The 20,253-nt window shown below is 34.3% G+C and overlaps 1 protein-coding gene across 5 annotated transcripts in view; it reads right to left on the reverse strand.

Moving 5' to 3' along the window:
• MTF2 (metal response element binding transcription factor 2) overlaps window positions 1-20,253 on the reverse strand; it is a 76,041-nt gene that overhangs the window by 11,282 nt on the left and 44,506 nt on the right. For 2 of the 5 annotated variants that reach the window (XM_087447328.1, XM_087447314.1), the window contains exons 2-10: window positions 19,747-19,850; window positions 15,586-15,784; window positions 15,320-15,401; window positions 10,310-10,405; window positions 9,967-10,067; window positions 9,427-9,575; window positions 7,307-7,402; window positions 6,320-6,388; window positions 5,309-5,432 (exon numbers count right to left, since the gene is read on the reverse strand). In XM_087447328.1, coding sequence (XP_087303454.1) covers window positions 5,309-5,432; window positions 6,320-6,388; window positions 7,307-7,402; window positions 9,427-9,575; window positions 9,967-10,067; window positions 10,310-10,405; window positions 15,320-15,401; window positions 15,586-15,784; window positions 19,747-19,754 — 924 coding nt within the window. In that variant the 5' untranslated portion in view covers window positions 19,755-19,850. Of the gene's footprint in view, window positions 1-5,308; window positions 5,433-6,319; window positions 6,389-7,306; window positions 7,403-9,426; window positions 9,576-9,966; window positions 10,068-10,309; window positions 10,406-14,740; window positions 14,809-15,319; window positions 15,402-15,585; window positions 15,785-19,746; window positions 19,851-20,253 lie in introns of those variants that run through there. The other 3 variants (XM_004420837.3, XM_004420834.3, XM_087447341.1) reach the window with 3 other exon arrangements.

Genomic DNA, 20,253 nt, shown 5'->3' on the forward strand with positions numbered 1-20,253 from the left:
CAGACTAGTTAACAGATATAAAGGTTAAATGAACTGCTCAAATTCACAAGGTTGGTTGATGAGAGCACTAGAACCTGAACCTAAGTGACATAAAGTCCATTCATTCAACATTCACCTAGAGCCCATTCTATCCCAATGTGCTGGGTGCTCAAAAAAAAAAAAAAAAAAACAGGACATTTTGGTGTTCATTCCTCTATACCATACCACGTCCTCCTATTGTAATTTCTGAAGTGTCAAATGATAGAGAATTTCTATTAAAGGACAAATAACAGCATCAGACTTTAAAGCTTAAGAGACCCTAGATGTCCATCTAATTCAAACGTCTACTAATATCGCAATCTCTTTTACAGTACTGATAGTCATTCAACGTTGGCCTAAATATTACCACTGATAAAAGCTAAGGAGGCACCTACTGAGGGAGCCCATTCCATAGGTGGACAAAACCTTCCTTCCTGGAACTCTTCTACTCCCTCTTTTTTACAGGCAGTTCTTCAAATATTTGAGAGCAGCTACCATGTGTAAGATTAGGTTAAAGATTTTGGCAGCCACATCTTATGATTATTTCATATTAAGCTTTGGCTAACTAATTCCATCCTCTTCCTCATCCCTGCACCCCCACCCCACTCCACTCCAAATCTAAAATCTTATCAGATGAAGTGCTATCAAATCAAGTATTCCCTATCATATGCTGCTGCTTCTGTATTGTTGATTGTGTATTTAAGCCTAAAAGCAGAACTTTATAACTTGTTATTGCTGATTTGATTTTATTTTCAGCTCAGTGGTCAAGATGATCTTTTCTCTTGATTCTGTCATTCTTGAATTGAGGGCCAAGACTAAGTCAGAACCCTGTGGCTCTCCATTAGAATCTCCCTCAAGAATATTACCAAGCCATTGACTGCTTTTGTTACTATTAATCAATTAGTTACAAATCCATTTAATTTTTACTTTAACCAGTTCACATTTCAATATCTTATCTGAAATTGAGTTATACTATGTCTACACCATGCCCATAGCATCCGAAATACCAGTGTTACCAACCACATAAAAAAAGAAACCAGGGTATTTAACATGATTTATTCTAATAAATTAGTGGTTTTTCCTTATTGTTTTTTAAATCTTCACAAATCATATATCTGAAAAATATGTCCTACAATTTTGCTGACAATCAACAACAAAACTGACTTTCTAATTTTTCAAATCCACTCCTTTTTACTTTTTGAAAATCACAATGAACTCTCTTCTTTCTGTGGTACTTATTCTCTACGGTTTCTCAGATATTTTATCTGTAAGTTCCTTCAGCACTCCAAGACTATTTTGCAAAAGAGTATATTTCAACTCACATAACTGAGTCAAGCAATCCCTTCTTGTATTTTGAAAGCTAAGAGTGCAAATATTATAGGGTAATCAAATAATCTGTATTAGAAGAGCATCATATTTTAGGTCTTCCATCTGACCATGAGGTTTATAATATATATCTTCAACAGAATAATCATTTTTTCTCTTCCCTCTACATACCCTAATCTCACACTATGCTTTTACTTGAAAGTAAAAGGTTGTATATTTCTGTACAGACATAAATGCTATTATGTACAATTATAACTCTTCATTCAATAAAATACACGCTTCAATTACCAATATTGAATTCCATGCCACTTAGGCTTAAGTATGCCAAACAGACTAAGTAATTTGCCAACCTATAGAGTGTATGCTAATATATAACACTCAAGGCCCCACGTATTGTTGTTAACCAGATTTCTCATAATTCTCACTTAAAAGTATTATATCAGCTCTATTATGCCATATTTTTCTCTGGCCAAAACACCATTTCTGCCATACTATTTCATTTGAGTTTATGCTTTTCTCCCTACATCCCTCAAAAGTGAGGTAGCACTCACAATACATCATTCTGCTATCAACCTCTGGCTTTTTAAAACTTAAGACCACAGTTAACACAAAAGTGGGTTGCCCTTACAGAACTACGATTTCCAAATCACAGTAGGAATCAAAGACAAATGATAACAGGCAGATTCCAAAAAAGTATTAATATCTCATTTTAACTCCCAAAAGCAATCTAGTACAATAGTGATACAACATTCTAAATAAAAACCTTAAGAAATCTTTATTTGGGGTCTCAAATGTTATATTACATATTTTTATTATCTCCAAGAAAATATTTCAAAACATAGTAGTTTCTCAAATAGCTATACTCAGTCTATACGATAACCATCAAGCTACCAAGTCTCAAAGACGTTAAAAAAAAAATCACATAAGGAAACATGATAAAACTATCATTAGGGGCCGGCCAGGTGGCATAATGGTTGGGTTCGCTTGCTCCACTTCTGGCGGCCCGGGGTTTGCGGGTTCAGATCCCAGGTGCAGACCCGCACACTACTCATCAAGCCACACTGTGGCAGGCATCCCACATAAAGGAGAGGAAGATGGGCGTGAATGTTGGCCCAGGGCCAATCTTCCTCGGCAAAAAACAGGAGGATTGGGAACAGTGTTAGCTCAGGGCTAATCTTCCTCACCAAAAAAATAAATAAAAATTAAAAAATAAAAAATATTTAAAACTATCATTATATTCTAATATGTTCTAAAAGTCTCACTTTCTCTTCACAGCAATCCTGAAAACAATCAATCAAGTGAAAAACGTATGATACGTAAATAATCAACTTTTCAAATCATCACAAGACTTTTTTCTCTTATCTGGATGGGGTAAGAGAGGAAACTCCACATTTAAGAGAGAGCAAAATAACACTTATTTTTCTGTTTTGTTTTGTTTTTTAGGAGAAACTTCTAGAGCAAGTGTCAATATAACAATCTATAGTACATATAATGAGAATTGACAGATAGATGTTCAAAATGATTCTTAAATACTCCAAGGTATGCAATTAACCCAATAATATAGTTAGCATACAGTATTTCCCATGTTTTGAAAGTAATTAATGGTATTTTATAAAAACATTTAGAATACAAACAAAAAGAAATTTTTGTTAACCTAAATTTGGATTAGTGACAAGATTCAATTTGCAATTCAATTTCAGTTAACCAAAGATTTCCTATTTTAATAATCTTAAATAATCCATTATTTGTATTATCTTTGTTTCTTTTACCATAAATATTTAAAAGTAAACTAAATGAAAATCACTGAATAAACATTACAGACTGGCATAAATTTTATGGTCTCATTATAATCTCATTCTAAAAACCAACTATAATTACAGTATAAAGATATAAAAGATCAATACAGAGAATTAAAACCTGAACTTCCATCTGTAAATAACTAGTCTGAGGACGGGATGACTAATTTAAGAAGTCTGACTATTTTCTTTTCCTTTTTTTTTTTTGTGAGGAAGATTAGCCCTGAGCAAACATCCACTGCCAATCCTCTTCTTTTCGCTGAGGAAGACCGGCCCTGGGCTAACATCCGTACCTATCTTCGTCTACTTTACATGGAATGCCACCACAGCACGGCCTGATGAGCGGTGCATAGGTCTGCTCCCGGGATCCAAATCCACAAACCCTGGGACACCGAAGCGGAGCACGTGAACTTAACCACTACACCACTGGGCTGGTCCCTGAATATTTTCTTTTTTTTAATGCCGAGAAGGAGCAATGAGAAATGATTAGAAAAGTCACTGGTTTGCTTAGAAAGTTACAGAAACGTTTCTGATGTTTTTCTTAATTTTCAAATAAAAAGAGAAACATTTTTCAATATTGGCAAAGAATAAGAAAATGAAATTTCTTATTTCTCAAACATCATCTCATAAGCTACAGAAAATGAAAACATGTACCTATTGCTGAAATAAATTTTTTCTGACATGTACCAAAAGTTCAGCTGGAACTGAGATATTTGAAATTCATAAATTGAACTCATTTCTTTAAAAATAGACTGCAATTTTTATTGTTTTCTATTTGCAGCCTCTTAAATAAAATCTAAATATTTCATTTTTTATGTTAATAAAAAATGATAGCATTTGAAATAAATAAAACAACTTGAGTTTTTATATGTATGCCCACTGTCTCCAAGAAGTAACTACTGCAGAATTTAATCATGTGAAACATAAAATGTATTAACAGGAATATAGATGTATCTGCATATGAAGTGCTGAAAGAACCATCAAGATGACTATAATGAACCCTATATTTACTAGTGCCTTACACTTAATTTTTTATGTCTAATCAGTTTATTAAAATTTATCAAATTCAACAAGTCACTCATTTTCTCTCAAACTTCATCGGGAAAAAGCATTTAACAGAAACTTAACGAGAGAGCATTATATTCCAATTTCTAACACTCAAAATATCTTAGCACAATTGATTTTAATAATATCCTTGATTTCAAAATCTAAGTATTCTGCAAGTGTTTGTTTTGTCTGCAGCTGATCTCCTGATAAAACCCCAAAACAACAACAAAACCTTGATATCCTACTTGATATGAACCTTATAAACTACCTTATATGTCTAAAAGCTACAAATGCAGAAATTCTTCCTAAATTTCAAATCAGTTTACACAATTTTTACCTCAAAAAGTAATGCATGACTAAAACTCACACATGTAATTCCACATATTATAAAACAAATTTTTTAGTTAACTAAGAGTAGTTAATATCTGTATTTTAATAATTCTAAATAAATGCTAAAAACAAGCTAACTATTAAATTATCTAGTTACTTTCTTCTTTGTGCTATTCAATAGCTTCAAAATCTTCTTCAAGGAACATGAATTAAACTTTTATACTGCTTTAAAAAAAGACTCTTTGTAAACCAGCATGAGTGGTTATACTTTGCAAGTGAAAAGCAAAATGAGATGTCAGAATGAGGGATAATCTCCAAATCAGGTAGCTTCACCCTCTAACCCATTATTCTAACACTATTACTGGGTTCCACCACTCCTGGAAGTCAAAGATATACGAGGGAGTACCAACAAGAGTTCGAAAGAAGAGTGTTGGTTACATCTCTGTTTACAGAAAACTTAGAAGAAAAGGAGGAGGAACCACAAGTAAGATACCCAATAATAAGGATTTCACCCTCCCATCTATCTTTAACTATATTCTCACTTCAGAAAATGGAAGAATCAAGTAATTTACTTCCTCCTTCTCCATTTTTCCCCTGAATCAACAGGCAATGAACAGGAGGATGAGAGGGCTGGTCTTGCTATCCTTACAATAGTTATTTCTCCCTGAACTAAAAATAAAACTCTACTTTAGATGTGTAGCTTATATATGTGTCTTAGTTTCTTTTAACAAAAACAAACAAAACAAAAAAGACATCAAGTAGCTAATGAAGTTAGGTCTAAGACCACTTACCTCTCCAGGGTGCAATCTATCCCAGTTTTCATTAATGTATGTCATAAGCTCAAGTTCAGAATCAAAGTATTTCTTCTTGTGAATAACACTTAGGTTGTAAAGGCATAGGTGTGCTATATCTACCCTGGAATCCAAAAATAAGCAAAATACACAAAAACAATGTTTTTGGTTATTGTTAAGAAATCACACAATTTTTTAATAAAACTAGCAATTAAAAAATACAAAGTGAAGCATTTAGGTGAACAGAGGGTCAATATCTTAAGTCATATTCACAACACAATAAATCATTACTTATGAAAATAATTGAAAAAAATTAACTAAACAATTACTTATCTTGAATAATAATTATAAACTAAAAGATATTAAGAGTAATTTCTTACAACACATTCAAAGAGGATCTGACTTTAAGAAAAAATAACTTATAACCAAAAATTTTACGTTTTCCCTACCACATATAAGCTATAGAATAGGTCCTACATTAACAGACTTTATTTTATCTGATTCATGAGTTAAATCTTATCTTTTCCTAATATACAAAAAACATTTACAAAAATTTCTAAGTACTCACTATAAGTATTTTATCAGTAAATCCCCAAAATTTATCACACTTCCCATGCCCAACAATTACTACACTGAAGGAGAAATTGGCATAGTTGTTATAATACCTTTCTCTCTTCTACTGTATACTATTCTGAAGGACCAACAGAATTAGAATGAGAATCTTGAAGACATGAATAAACATGAATAAGAATATTGAAGATCTAAAAGATATGTGAAACTTACATTTAATGCCATTAGAAAATGAATGGCCTTATTACCTTAGCAATAAAACTAGATAATCCTTGGTGAAGATGACATTGGGCTTAAAGATAAATAAAAGAAAAGAAATAAAGCCAGGCATAAAGAAAAACAAACTTTTATTTAAGCCAAGTAAATGTATATTAAAAGTTTCATCCTGTAGGTTTAAGAATATGGCTCTTTTTGTTCCTTAACAGAAATGTTCATACTTACCACTGTAATGGTAGACGTTTGAGGTATTCTGGTCCAGAACTGCAGACAGAGCAAATAAATGTATAAAACCTAAGGAAAGAAGAAAAGTTGTATACTGAGCAACCAAGGGTATACATAAATTACTTAACAATTAAAGCTAATATTCAGCAAGTGCATATCCTACAATTGACATAAGGCCTGATACACATAGCAAAATGTAATTTGAATTATAACACTGTCAGTGATTTGAAGAATTTCTTTTCTAGTAATGACAAATTATGAAAGAGTTTGTATATGGGGGGAAGTGGCAATTTTTTTTAACCATCAGAGACCTTCAGAGTTCACATACAGATTCATATACAGGCATAATTTACTAATGGCTTGTGTGTACAAGGAATTGTGATGGCTGCCCCTATATACCTTGTTATATTAATGCTCAAAACAATCTGGTAAAATAAGCCCAGAGAAAACAAGTTGACTTTCCTAAGGTCAGAAAGATAATAAGTGGCATAAACCAAGATTTGAACCCAGGCTTTCTGATGCCAAGTTTAGTGCTCTATCTTTAATTTTTCTTCCTAGAGCTCTCTCTGCTATTCTACAGTCTCCTAATCCAGAAAATACATTAGGTCTGCTTTTAGAAATTCTTTAGATCTAAGGTGTAAATTGTGTGTATCAAGGTTCTCTGGCCTTTTCCAATTTCCTAATCATAGGATCCCTTTGAAGTTCTTTAACGGAAGGTACTAATGAAAATAAGCATTGCAGGGCAATAGGAGCAAATATAATAACTCATAAAATACTTAAAAGCTTTCTGGAATAATATCCAAAAGCACAAAAATTATGCATATTTTTAGATTATGTATAATTTAAATATATTGTTCAATATTTTCCCTCTAAGGTGACCCTTTTACAAATCACTGTTAAAACTACTTTTAGAAATCTAAAACTGCAAACATAACCACAATAAAAGAGCTAAAAAAACCACCAGTGAAGTTCAAATGCCATTCTCACCTGTCTCCAAATAGCATTGGCTTTTGAAGGCATTGCACACAAGCCTCATGAAACCACTGCTTACATTTGCAGCATTGTAGCATCTTTAAATACCAGCTATAAGAAAAAAGATTAAAATTACGACCTTTCGATAGGGTAAAGGTTTTTTTTTTTAAGTGGCATTATGCAGAATACGGTTCTGATTATAGTACCACATTTCTGCTATACTTAGTGTTAAATTTTTTCTTTCCTAAAAAGGATATTAATATTGACCATTTCCTTCCTCCTCTCTTTTATTCATGAGACTTTATAAGCTCTTGAAGGATATACCTAGTATTTCTAGTCAACCAACAAGTGCTTGGTTCCCACACTAGTAAAGGATCTCTGTCAAAGCACAAGACTGGCATTTTTTTCACATCAACTCTCTACACTCAAGGAGAGATCAGTTTCAGAGGTCACTGATGTGTACAGCTGTTTGCCACATATACCAAATGGCCAGGGGCAGCTTTATATGCTCACGGTGCTTCTATTATTCTCGTCAATTATAATAAAACAGAAAAAAGTATAGCAATTTAATAAACTTGGTTAACATAATCATAAATCTAATCCAAGACTCTATCAGGTGTAAAAGGCTTTTTAATAGGTTTTGTTCTGTTTCACATAGCTAAAGATACTAAAACTGAATCTTCAGCTGAGGATATCATCTCTTTTCAGGCAGTACATGGTTTTGATATACTGATATCCTTTTATTTGCCACCCAAATAATGTCTTTTCTTCCAATAATTCTCTTGCTCAACAAGTAAGCCCCACATTAATATTAAGCCATACATAGGCAAAGGCAAGAAGACTGCACTTAAGTTAGGTCATTCATTCATCAAAAGACTAATGAATACTATGTTCCAGGTACTCTGCTAGGTGCTGAAGTTAGAGTGGTTAGCAATATCAAACACAGTTTATGTAATGATGGTACTTAACAATGATCTTCCTCATAAAATAATGTCTATAATGGTTCCCACCTATTTTGTATAATGCTTTAAACTAAATGCTAGTTATAAATGAGTAAAGGACAGTCTCTAGACCTGTTCATTGTATCTCTGTAAGAGATTTAAAGAAACTAGACAGAATATTTCTAAAACTTGCAGGTGACCAAAAACTGAAAAGCATTATAAAAATGTTAAATAAAAAAATAAAAATTCCATTAAGATCAGAGATGAGGTAAAATGAAGAACTAAAAATTCATTCATTTATATATTCATTTATTCATGTTTTCATCATTGAACACTTTCTATATCCCAGCATCCTCCTAGACAGCACCCCTGTCTTAAGAGAAGCACAGAATCTGGTAAGGAAGAGAGACATAAGAAACCAATAATTACAATTTAAATGGAGTTAAATATGAAGTTATTCACTAATATTTTTTAAAATGTAGTACAAATACATGAGGCACAACTTAGCTCAATATCAGCCTGTATGAAAAAAAGAACTAAAGGTATTAGTTGACTACCTATAAACCAAAATGAGCCAGAAGAATATGATGGGACAACCAAAAAGAGATAAGACAATCTCTCTCTGCAACAACAGAGGCATAATATTCAGAACTCTAGCCCCATTATATTCTGTCAGACTATTCCTGGAAACACTGCATTTTCTAATCATGACATCATATTGCAAGAGTAACTTCAAAAACAGAAGAGCAACAAAGACAGAGTTTGGAAATCATGTCATAAAGAATTTTTTATGGCAACGGAGATTTTAGCCTGGAAAAAGAGAACACTATCAGTATGTGAGTCATGGGAGTGAGAAATATGATTGTTGGATTAAAGTATTTTAAGAGTTACTTCCTAAGAAAGATGTTATTTGTTTAGTTCCAAAGGTCAGAACTAGGACCAGTGATCAGAAGTTAAAGATAAATTTCTAAACATTCTTAGTTTGAACACTGATTCATGTATTTAGCAAACATGTAATGATAAAGATGAACAAAACTACAGCCTCTAATTTTCCCCCCTAATTTTCTTTATTGATACTTTCATGCATTTACAATTCACTATCACTCCCACACCACAACCAATAAAAAAAATAAAGTAGACAATATAAGCAAATAAAAATTACTTAAAGGGCATTAAACAACTGTATTTACTTACTCTCCAGGGCCTCCACAATAGCAGTAACATTGCTGGACATTGGTTTTATGACCTGCATCCCATTCAAGGTCTGCCACACTATAGGGTAATGTCTGCTTCATGACTTGCAATGCTTTGGCATTTGGTCCTTTCTTAAGTGCACCACCCCTCTATATAAGAGGAAAAAGTTATTTAAAAGAGTGAAGGATAAAACTTTAAATACAATTCTATAACTTAAAATTGCTTCTGAAACTTCTGAAGAAATTTCCATTCTAAATTTCTTACCATATTACAAACTGTTTGACTAATAATAATCTTTATTTATTTTCTTGTCTTTTCTTTCAAATTATTGCCCCAATTCCAAGCCTACTATCAGAAAATAAGTGCACGAATAGTTGCAAGTCACTTAAGCATCATTAGTCAAACAACAAGCAGCACCTCTTTCTACTCAGCATTGATTGCTCATTTCATTCAAATAAACTTTCAATGTACACAATCATTATGTTGATAGTGACTTACAAATTCCATTTAGGGCTTTAGCCCAAAACACTTAAAAGATACCTTTGTTGTTGTTGCAAAAACACACTGTCGACAGAGCCATTTTTCATCTGAATCAATCACACTGGAATCAATATGAGGTGTGTGACACAACTGATGATATCCTTAATATCAAAAAAAGCATAAAGCAAATTCTATTTTATTAATAAATACTGCAACACAATGTCAAGAAGGCATTTTAGTATTCTCTTTTCCTACATTAATATATTTACAACTGACGAATAAACTTATGATATCAGCTTCAAATTACCAATGTAAAGTATTTTTTAATCACTAATCTTCAATAGGGATATTAAGTATGTAACAAAACTTTATATCTATAAGATTAAAAGATATCAACGTTTACCTTGGCCACACTTATCACATATAACCATTTCATTGGGAGCTTCTGAATACTCTTCTTGACATATTGTACAGACCATTTCCCCACTTCCAGTGGCTCCTGAAATATTTAAAATATACATTAAAAAGACAGTCATAATAAAGAAGTGTTCCATATAACAAAACTACTTTTTTGACTCAGTGAACAGCCCATAATGGCAATGTTTGTTCACTAGAGCATAATGATTTCTCTCAAGGCAAAGTACTATACACAAAATGCTACCTCTCTGCTCCCTATTTGTGTTCTTCTCATCCTTAATGTAAGATGCTGAGTGTCTACATTCATAATTTAACCTGTTTTTTGGCAGAAGGCATAATTTAAACTGCTCTCAGGTAGGATTCCTTATCATTCACTTCCAATATTCCCACTCTCCTGTGGCAGGCAAGGGGAATGATGTTTTATGAACACCAGAACTACTCTCCAGAATACACATCTACCCAGGTACACGTATTCACTCACCTTACACTGCCTAACATATGAGACTAAAGAAAAAGAGCAAGGAAGATGTCAATGACCCCTTTCTCTTTAGACTCAGAACGTTTCTTTTCCTTTTTTTTTTTTGTTTGTGAGAAAGATTAGCCCTGAGCTAATGTCCATTGCCAATCCTCCTCTTTTTGCTGAGGAAGACTGGCCCTGGGCTAACACCCGTGTCCATCTTCCTCTACTTTATTTTTATTTTTATTTTTTTTAACATTTAACATTTTATTAATAAAATTCACATATACTAAACAACTTGGTCCACCAAACTGTGTGTGCTGCTTTCTTTTTTTTTTAATTTTTTGTTTATTGCAGTAACATTGGTTTATAACATTGTAAAAATTTCAGGTGTACATCATTGTACTTCTATTTCTGCATAGATTACATCAAGTTCACCACCAAAATACTAATTACAACCCATCACCACACACATGTACCGAATTATCCCTTTCACCCTCCTCCCTCCCCCCTTCCCCTCTGGTAACCACCAATCCAATCTCTGTCCCTATGTGTTTGTTTATGGTTGTTATTATCTACTACTTATTTAAGGAAATCATACGGTATTTGGCCTTCTCCCTCTGACTTATTTCACTTTGCATTATACCCTCAATGTCCATCCACGTTGTCATAAATGGCTGGATTTCATCGTTTCTTATGGCTGAGTAGTATTCCATCTTCCTCTACTTTATATGGGACACCGCCACAGCATGGCTTGACTAGCGGTGCATCAGTGCACACCCAGGATCCGAACCTGCGAACCGCAGGCCGCCGAAGTAGAGCACACGCACTTAACCGCTACGCCACCGGGCCAGCCCCCAAAACATTTCCTTTTATTTACTAATTTATGCAAGAGGTTAAACACCAATTATTTAATCTCCAGCTTCTGAAATCTGGAAATATGGTGTCCAATAATGTACCTTAACAAAATTCCATTGCAACAAAAGTCAGGAGTTCCACAGTTATTAGTTACATTTCTTACTTGAATAGGTAAATTATTTATTCCTTAAACATTTTTATTCTAAAAACAATTTTATTCTAGCAAATGTAGAATACAATTTTATCACTCTAACACAATTTTATTTCCAGTATTATCTTCTCATCAATTTCAACATACCTAGTTAAAATACTAATACATACGCTTTATTCACACACCAACAATAATAAAAATTTACAATTCTGTGCTGTCGGCTAATCATTGTTAGGTTCTTGACATATATTATTTCGTTTAATTCTACAACTTAGATAAACATCCTACTTATAGAGAAGAATTGAGGCTCAGAAAGATAAAGTAACTAACCCAAAAACCCTCAATCAGAAAGAATTAGGGCTGGGGCCAGCCCCGTGGCTTAGCAGTTAAGTGCACGCGCTCCGTTACTGGCGTCCTGGGTTCGGATCCCGGGCGCACACTGACGCACCGCTTCTCCGGCCATGCTGAGGCGGCGTCCCACATACAGCAACTAGAAGGATGTGCAACTATGACATACAACTATCTACTGGGGGGCTTTGGGGGAAAAAAAGGAGGAGGACTGGCAATAGATGTTAGCTCAGAGCCAGTCTTCCTCAGCAAAAGAGGATTGGCATGGATGTTAGCTCAGGGTTAATCTTCCTCACCAAAAAAAAAAAAAAAAAAAAGAAAGAAAGAAACAGGGCTGGGATTAAAACCCAGATATGCCAGAGTCCATATTCTCTCCACTGGGAAATGCTGCCTTTATCAATACTATGTAATATTTCTTCTACCAAAAGCATTTTTCACACTGCAGTTTTCAAAAGTATAACTTCAAATAGCTGCATAATATTCCATCCAGTGGAAAGAACCAAATTTACTTTATTTACGCCTCTTTTCTTAGACATACGAGTTACCAAACTTTTCGTTTGTTCATTTTTTGCATTTTTCCTTTTTTGTTTTGGTCTCTTGTCCTCTCTCCCCTCCTCTCCCAGGCGTTGTTTATTTCTCTATACACTTGGCTGGACAAGGCCTCCCAGAGCTTCTGAGTTTATGGCTCCAGTCAGGAGAGCAAGCAGACTGAGCCTGGGATCTCTCAGTCCAAATCTGCAATTCCCTGGAAAAGGACTGATACCCCCATACTGGGGTAGGTGCCTGATCTGACTCCCATTCTAACCATGAGACTGGTGTCCAGGGAGGCAGTTCCTCAGAAAAGGGGGTGCTGATGCAACAAACAATATGTGTTGACCTCAGAAAACAACCCTGAGAAAGCAGGAAATTGCTTTTACTTGTGAAATCCAAGTATTATCTTTTTTACCACCAAGTTTACATGAACTTTCTGTGTAGCTTAGAGGCCTTCTATAGTTCCCTTATGCTAAATCCAACTGACTATAAAGTCCAAGCCATTGCATCTTAGATACACCAAACTTTTTGTGTTGTTAAAATAAAGCTATAGTAAATATTTTTTCATCTAGCTTTTTTACTTTTGCAATATTTCTTCAGAATAAACTGCTAGAAGTCAGTCTGCTGTATAGACTAAAGAGTATAAAACATTTTTATGCATTTAATGCAACTGTTAAAGTAATATCCAAAATAGAAATTTACACTGCCACCAGCAGTGTATCATTTTCACAGAAACCATAATAGTATTAGGTATCAAAATTAAAAATCTTTTTAAATTTATTTAATGGTTTTGACATGATATCTTCCTGTTGTAATGTACATTTGACTACTAACACGACTATATATTTTTCCTTTTTTATGTAAACTTTTTAAAAGAATCTTCTTAGATGAGTGAAATTAATTTATCAAGTTATTTTGATATATATTTATTATCAGCAGGTTTCTTACAGGAAGAAAACTACTAAAGCTATTCTACACTCTGAAATCTGTCATAATACAGATTTCAGGTTCACTTGCTCATTCTATAGCAACTCCAAGTTACATATATGCTACTTTCTGGGTGTTACAAAGAGTTAAACGGCCAAGGAGCAATCCTCTTTAATTCTAAGGATAGTAAAAGGAGGTGGTGAGGAAAGAACAAAGACCACTAAACTGATATAGTGGGTAGGGCACATGTTGGACAGGACCCCTCACTTTCACAACTTTCTATCTCTATGTACTACTGGTTTTCTTCTTCCTTCCTGAACAGAAAGAAGGAAGGGAGGAACGGAGTAGGGGAACAAGGAGATAGAAAGACAGACCAAGGTTTCACAGGAACCTTGAAAAAGCAGAAAAGTCCAAAGGGACACATAGCTTATAGAAGGGGAACAGCAGTTGTATAACATGTTTCAATCCCACCATAGAGAGACTCATGTTTACAAACTAAGAAAGAAAGGATAATTCTGTATGCAGGGTAAGATCTGCTCAATATCACTACTGTTGGAGATCTCCTAACCCTTTTCTCATTGACTCCTCAATTTCAGATTCAAAACATAATTTTAACCCTTAAATTGATCAGTCCCAAGAACTGTAAAAAGTTTCTCAAGAAAGACATTTTACTAGAGTAACAGTTATTGAGTTCCTCACCTAAGCCCTGAGTACCAACTATACAGATGGTAATTAGAACAGTCCAATTCCTGTACCAAAATTTTTTTATTCTTTAAGAAAAATTAAGAGTGAAATCAAGAAACAGAACACAGCAGTGGCCAACCATAACGTTGCACTTGGGATTCCAATACAAAACCCAATCGCTAAATACTTTAGAAGGTATCCACCCTTTACGGAAAGAGAATTTATACATGAGGAGATATAAAACACAGATCTTAGTGCGGGCCTATTAACCCAGTAAAAAGATAACCAAAAGTGGAGCTTTAGTGTGCAGCTACAATACTCAGATTTTTAATATTCATACTTTTTATAAATAAAGCACTTTCCATGAAAGAGATACCTGGAAAAAAACCTTTATTCAGCAGATTCAAAGGGCATATAGCAATTACAGTCTGTAAACATTGAAAGCATTACAAGAAACGTACCTATAACCAAACCAAGGCATGCCTGTATTCATTTTTACTTGCACCCAAATATAGCCTCATTTTCCCATCTAAACATAAAAAACCATAATTAAACAGTAATTTCAAACCATTCTTAGTAATGAATATTTCTAGTACTCTAAACTTGTTTAATATGTCCTAAATCCCCAAAATATCTGGCAAGTATTATGTTCTCAATAAATATTACCTCTCTACATTATTTGTACCAATATAAGCACGTAACAGTTAAGTTGAAGCCCAAAGTATTACTCATATTAGTGGCTAAAAATTTTTTTTCAAAGTTCTTAGAAAGGTCCTACCACCGGTTTATAAGTATGTACCACTGATGCATCTGTCCTCTAGTCTACCTGTACTGTAACAGAGTAATTCTTGCTCTTCTATGGTCTATAATATAAATTAAGACTCCTTGAAGACTATGGATACATTAATTTTTTAGCCCCTCCTCAGAAGTGTCTGAGTTATATTAACACACTGTACTCAACAGACAACACTAAAACATGACAAGCTGAAGAAAATCCAATTTTAGTATAAATCATGTTCAAGAGAAACAGTAGCACCTGCCTGTTTGAATGTCCTTCCAGAGAACCCAGGATTTAGAACTGTCTTCAAATATGATGAAGCAGCTCTGTTTCAATATGTTTATCTGAAATACAGAGAAATACTTATGGTGATTTCTTTTAAAATTAAAAACACAAAGTTAAATTTAAATTCAAGATTTTTAAAAGTTTACGACAAAAACAGCAAAAGATTCATGCCCACGCAGGGATGCCAAAGAAAAAAAAAACAAAACACAACAGTAAAAGATATCTTATATTAAGGTAACTTACCTTTTTGATAGTTCCAAGATAAAACAAGCCATCTGACCATCTAGCTAGGACATCCTGACCCTCTTCAAATTTACATGCTGGCTTTTTGACTTTATGTCCATCCTGTAAAGACAGCTTGGTCAAGGATGTTGGGGTCTTTTGGTTTCGACGTAAAGGAGACCGCTTGTGGACCAGTGAATTACCTGCCCCTGTAGAGTCTCTGTTTAGGAAATAAAAGACCATATATAAGATTAATTATATATTACTATACTTACTTGTAGAGCTTATTTTATACCAATGACCTATTTCATATATTAATCAAAAATTTTGACTTATTAAAAACTTTAAATTGAGGGAAAATATAACAAGTACCTCAAATCACTAATACTCTCCAGAAACAAAGAAGTTTAAAACAAAACAATAGAAGTTCTCAATATTCATTCACTGCCTACCCTAAGTGAGGTCAGGAGTCAGCAACCACTCCAAGATAACATATTCAGGGCAGCTATCATCAAAATAACAGCTCTAAGTTGAAGTGGGTAGGCTGTGGTCATGAGCAAAGGAAGTCTTGAATCTCATGACTGGATTTAGATAAACTAAAAGAAGTTACGTGGCACAATTTCATAAGCACCTGATACAGAATAAAAGCGATTATGCCACATATAACACACTAACCAGTGACTCTGGGGTAGCTGAGTATATTCACGGGGAGTGTCATGACCTCCCTCCAGGGAATCACTACTGAATTGAGTCTTGTTTATTGATAGGAAGGCATCACAGTCCATCAAATATGCAGACTGGGAATTAAAAAAAAAATTGAGAACCACCAATTTCACAAAATCATACTCAAATGAGAAGTACATTGTAAGGTCACTTACTTTTTTTTAAGCAAAAGACCCCAAAATTACATACTCCAAAATTACATTATAACTTATGTATCAGTTATTCCATAAACAGCACAGCATACTACCATCAACTTTCATAAAGGTAACAAAGCAGTGTTTGGTTTCACTTTCCCAATTTAGATATTTTTCACAAATTCAACATACAACAACATGTAAAACTAGACAGACAATAATTCAAAAATAAACAGCTTAAAATTTAAGTAACAATAAAACAAGTTAAGGAAGAAAAAAAATGTTTCAATATCTAGGAATTGGGAATACCTAATTTCAATACCTAAGAATACATGCATTCTGGGAAATTCTGTCATAAGCTACAACATGAATGAATCTTGAAGACATTATGCTAAGCAAAATAAGCCAGACAAAAAGGACAAATACTGTAGAATTCCACTTGTATGATGTAATGACAGTAGTCAAATTCATAGAGATGGAAAGCAGAATGGGGGTCATCAGAGGATAGGAGGCAGAAGGCATGAGGAGTTAGTGTTTAAAGGAAATAATGTTTCAACTTGAAAGATATACTGCATTTTAAAGATATACAAAGGAATAATGACTAATATCTTCCCAAATTTGCTGAAAAACATTAATCTACACTTCCAAGAAGGTCAACAAACTCCAAGTAGGATAAATGCAAAGAGATCTATACCCAGACACACCATAGTAAAAATTCTGAAAGACAAAGACACACCACCAATCCTCCACCCAAACACAGGGGATGTGTCTGTCTTACTCTTATTCACAGTTGTATCCTCAGCGCTCTGCATAGGGCATGGTATATAAAAGGCAGAAAAGTTATACGGAATTTATAAAGTTCAAGTTCAGGGCTGGCCCCGTGGCATGGTGGTTAAGTTCAGCACTCTCCACTTCAGCGGCCCGGGTTTGCTGGTTTGGATCCCAGGCGCAGACCTACAACACTTGTCAGCCATGCTGTGGCGGTGACCCAGATACAAAATAAGGGAAGACTGGCACAGATGTTAGCTCAGGACTAATCTTCCCCCCTCCCCAAAGCCCCAGTAGATAGTTGTATGTCATTGCTGCACATCGTTCTAGTTGCTATATGTGGGACGCGGCCGCAGCATGGCCGGAGAAGCAGTGCGTCGGTGCGCGCCCGGGGTCCAAACCCGGGCCGCCAACAGCGGAGCGCGCACACTTAACCGCTAAGCCACAGGGCCCGCCCAGGGCTAATCTTCCTCAAGCAAAAAAGAGGAAGATTGGCAACAGATGTTAGCTCAGGGCATATCTTCCTCAGCAAAAAAAAAAGTTCAAGTTCAATTCAGGAAAAATCTCTATTTAAAGAGTTAAAAATTCTTTAAATGACTATATACACAAATAATCTCAGTTCTGCTCTGAGTAAACAATAGACTAATTCACATCCAAATCAAATACACACTAATCTTTTACCCACATAAACATGAAGAACATAAATCATATATAAAACTGCATTAATAAACAGATATTTTTAAAAGTATTATCCTATTTTAAAATTTCTCTGCCCAAAGAAATTTCACAGAAAACAAAGCAAGAAAGAAAAGGGTAAATGACCTATAATAATACCAGAACTCACACATAACTAGGATAAACATTGTACATTCCCCTCCCCTAAGGTTTTTTCCCTCATTGTCACTGATTACTTCCCTCTTCTTTGGAATGTGACCTTTATTAGAAGCCAAATTAATTTTTCTAATTTTAGAATTTATTATTTCCTTTCTGATTATAAAGGTAAACATGCATGGTAAAATAAATAATATAGAAATACATAGTCAAAAGTAAAAATTCCCCATGCTACCTCCTCCCACAAAAGAAAACTATTAATCTCCTGATTTTTCTTATGTTTATACTACATATATAGATATAATTCACATAAATGTTTCAACAAAAAGTAGAATATTTTAAAATATACTCTTCTATAACTTTTCTCACATAAGAATGTATCTTGGACAATACAATATCCATCTGTATAAGTGTAAAATAATCTTTTCATCAACTGCTAAGCTACTTTCCAACTATTACTCAACTGAGGAACATTTAGGATATTTCCAATGTTTTACTATTACAAGCAATAATATAAAGCTCATCTTTTTTATATTTTCTTCTTTTTTTTTTTCAGTGGGAGGAAGATTAGCCCTGAGCTATTATCTGTTGCCAATCTTCCTCTTTTTGCTGAGGAAGACTGGCTCTGAGCTAACATCTGTTGCCAATCCTCCTCTTTTTGCTGAGGAAGATTGGCCCTAGGCTAACATCCATGCCCATCTTCCTCTACTTTATATGTGGGACAGCCTGCCACAGCATGGCTTGATAAGTGGTGCGTAGGTCCACACTCGGGATCCAAACCCACGAATGCCAGGCCGCCGAAGTAGAGCGTGCAAACTTAACTACTATGCCATCGGGCTGGCCCCTACATTTCATTTTTTAAGTGTTCCAACTACCATATAGGATAAATTCAATAAAAAAATAATTACTGTATCAAAGAATATGCACATTTTTCCTTTTTATAGGAAATTACAAACATATACAAAAGTAGACAAAACAAGTATAACGAACCATCAGGTACTCACCACCCAGTTTCAATTACCATCTCCTGGCCAATTTGTTTCTTAAACATGCCATTTCCCCCCGACCCATATTATGTATGTATTTTAATGTGATAGATATTGTCAAATGAATCTCCAAAAAAGGTACCAATTAACATTCTCACTGACACTATCAGAGCAGTACTTGATGGCCCACACCTTCACCAACAGGGAGTATTAGCCTTTTGCTATTTGACACACAATTTATATCTACATTTCTATTATTATTAGAGAAGCATTTTTTTCACAGGTTTTTTAACAATTTATATCGCTTCTGGAAACTGCAGTTGATGTCCTTTACCCATTTTTTAAATTGAAACGTTAATCCTTTTCATAATGATTTTCAAGAGCATATTATATATGATAAATGACACTTTGTTATACATGTTGGAAATATTTTTCCCAGTTCATACACTGTAAAAAAGCCATGATAAATAGACTTTTTGATAGGGGAGAATCAGTACTTCTAGGGGCTTATGTGACTCTGATCAGTAGCTACAAGGCTGGATCTCTCATCTTGAATCCAGGCTAGGCTGCCTCTCCTGTTAAAGTAGTCAGACCAGAGAAAATCTGAACAGAAAACCAAAACAAATAAAGAAGTTGGCCCACGTGCCTTAGACTTAAGCTCTGTATTCCCTATCTCTGCTGGTGGGTTAGGTAAGGTACTCCCTGCTCTTCCCGACACCCATTAAACCTCCAGTCCATACCTTTTCATTATACAGGATGTTAATAATGTCTAGAATATGCTTGCTTCTCCCAAATGGAATTGACGCAAGTTAAATTTCATTGTATTTGGCAGATAATCTTGAGCCTATAAATTCAATGCAATTCCAATTAATCTCAGCAAGATTTTTTGAGGTCAAACATTTTATAAAATTACTAAGAAAAACTAGAAGTCCATAGAACAGCTAAGTCAACTTTTAAAAGGAAGAACTAACTGGGGAAGACTTGCCCTATCAGATACTGTGACATATTCCAGAGAAAAACTGTTCTGTACTGGTAAGGAACCAATGCGACAGAATACATATCTCTAAAACAGATTCATTTATGGGAAGTTGATAAATGATAAAAGTGACATCACAAATCAGTTCAGAAAGGATGTATTATTATTTAGTAAATAGTATTGTGGAAACTGGCTCACTTAAATGGAAAAAAAGTTGTATCTCTAATTCACAATACACAAAATGGTGAACTCTATATGAATTAAAGGCATA

The sequence above is a fragment of the Ceratotherium simum genome, chromosome 2 (assembly GCF_057802395.1).
Source record: "Ceratotherium simum simum isolate JZ-2026a chromosome 2, ASM5780239v1, whole genome shotgun sequence".
Classification (NCBI taxonomy): Eukaryota; Metazoa; Chordata; class Mammalia; order Perissodactyla; family Rhinocerotidae; genus Ceratotherium; species Ceratotherium simum.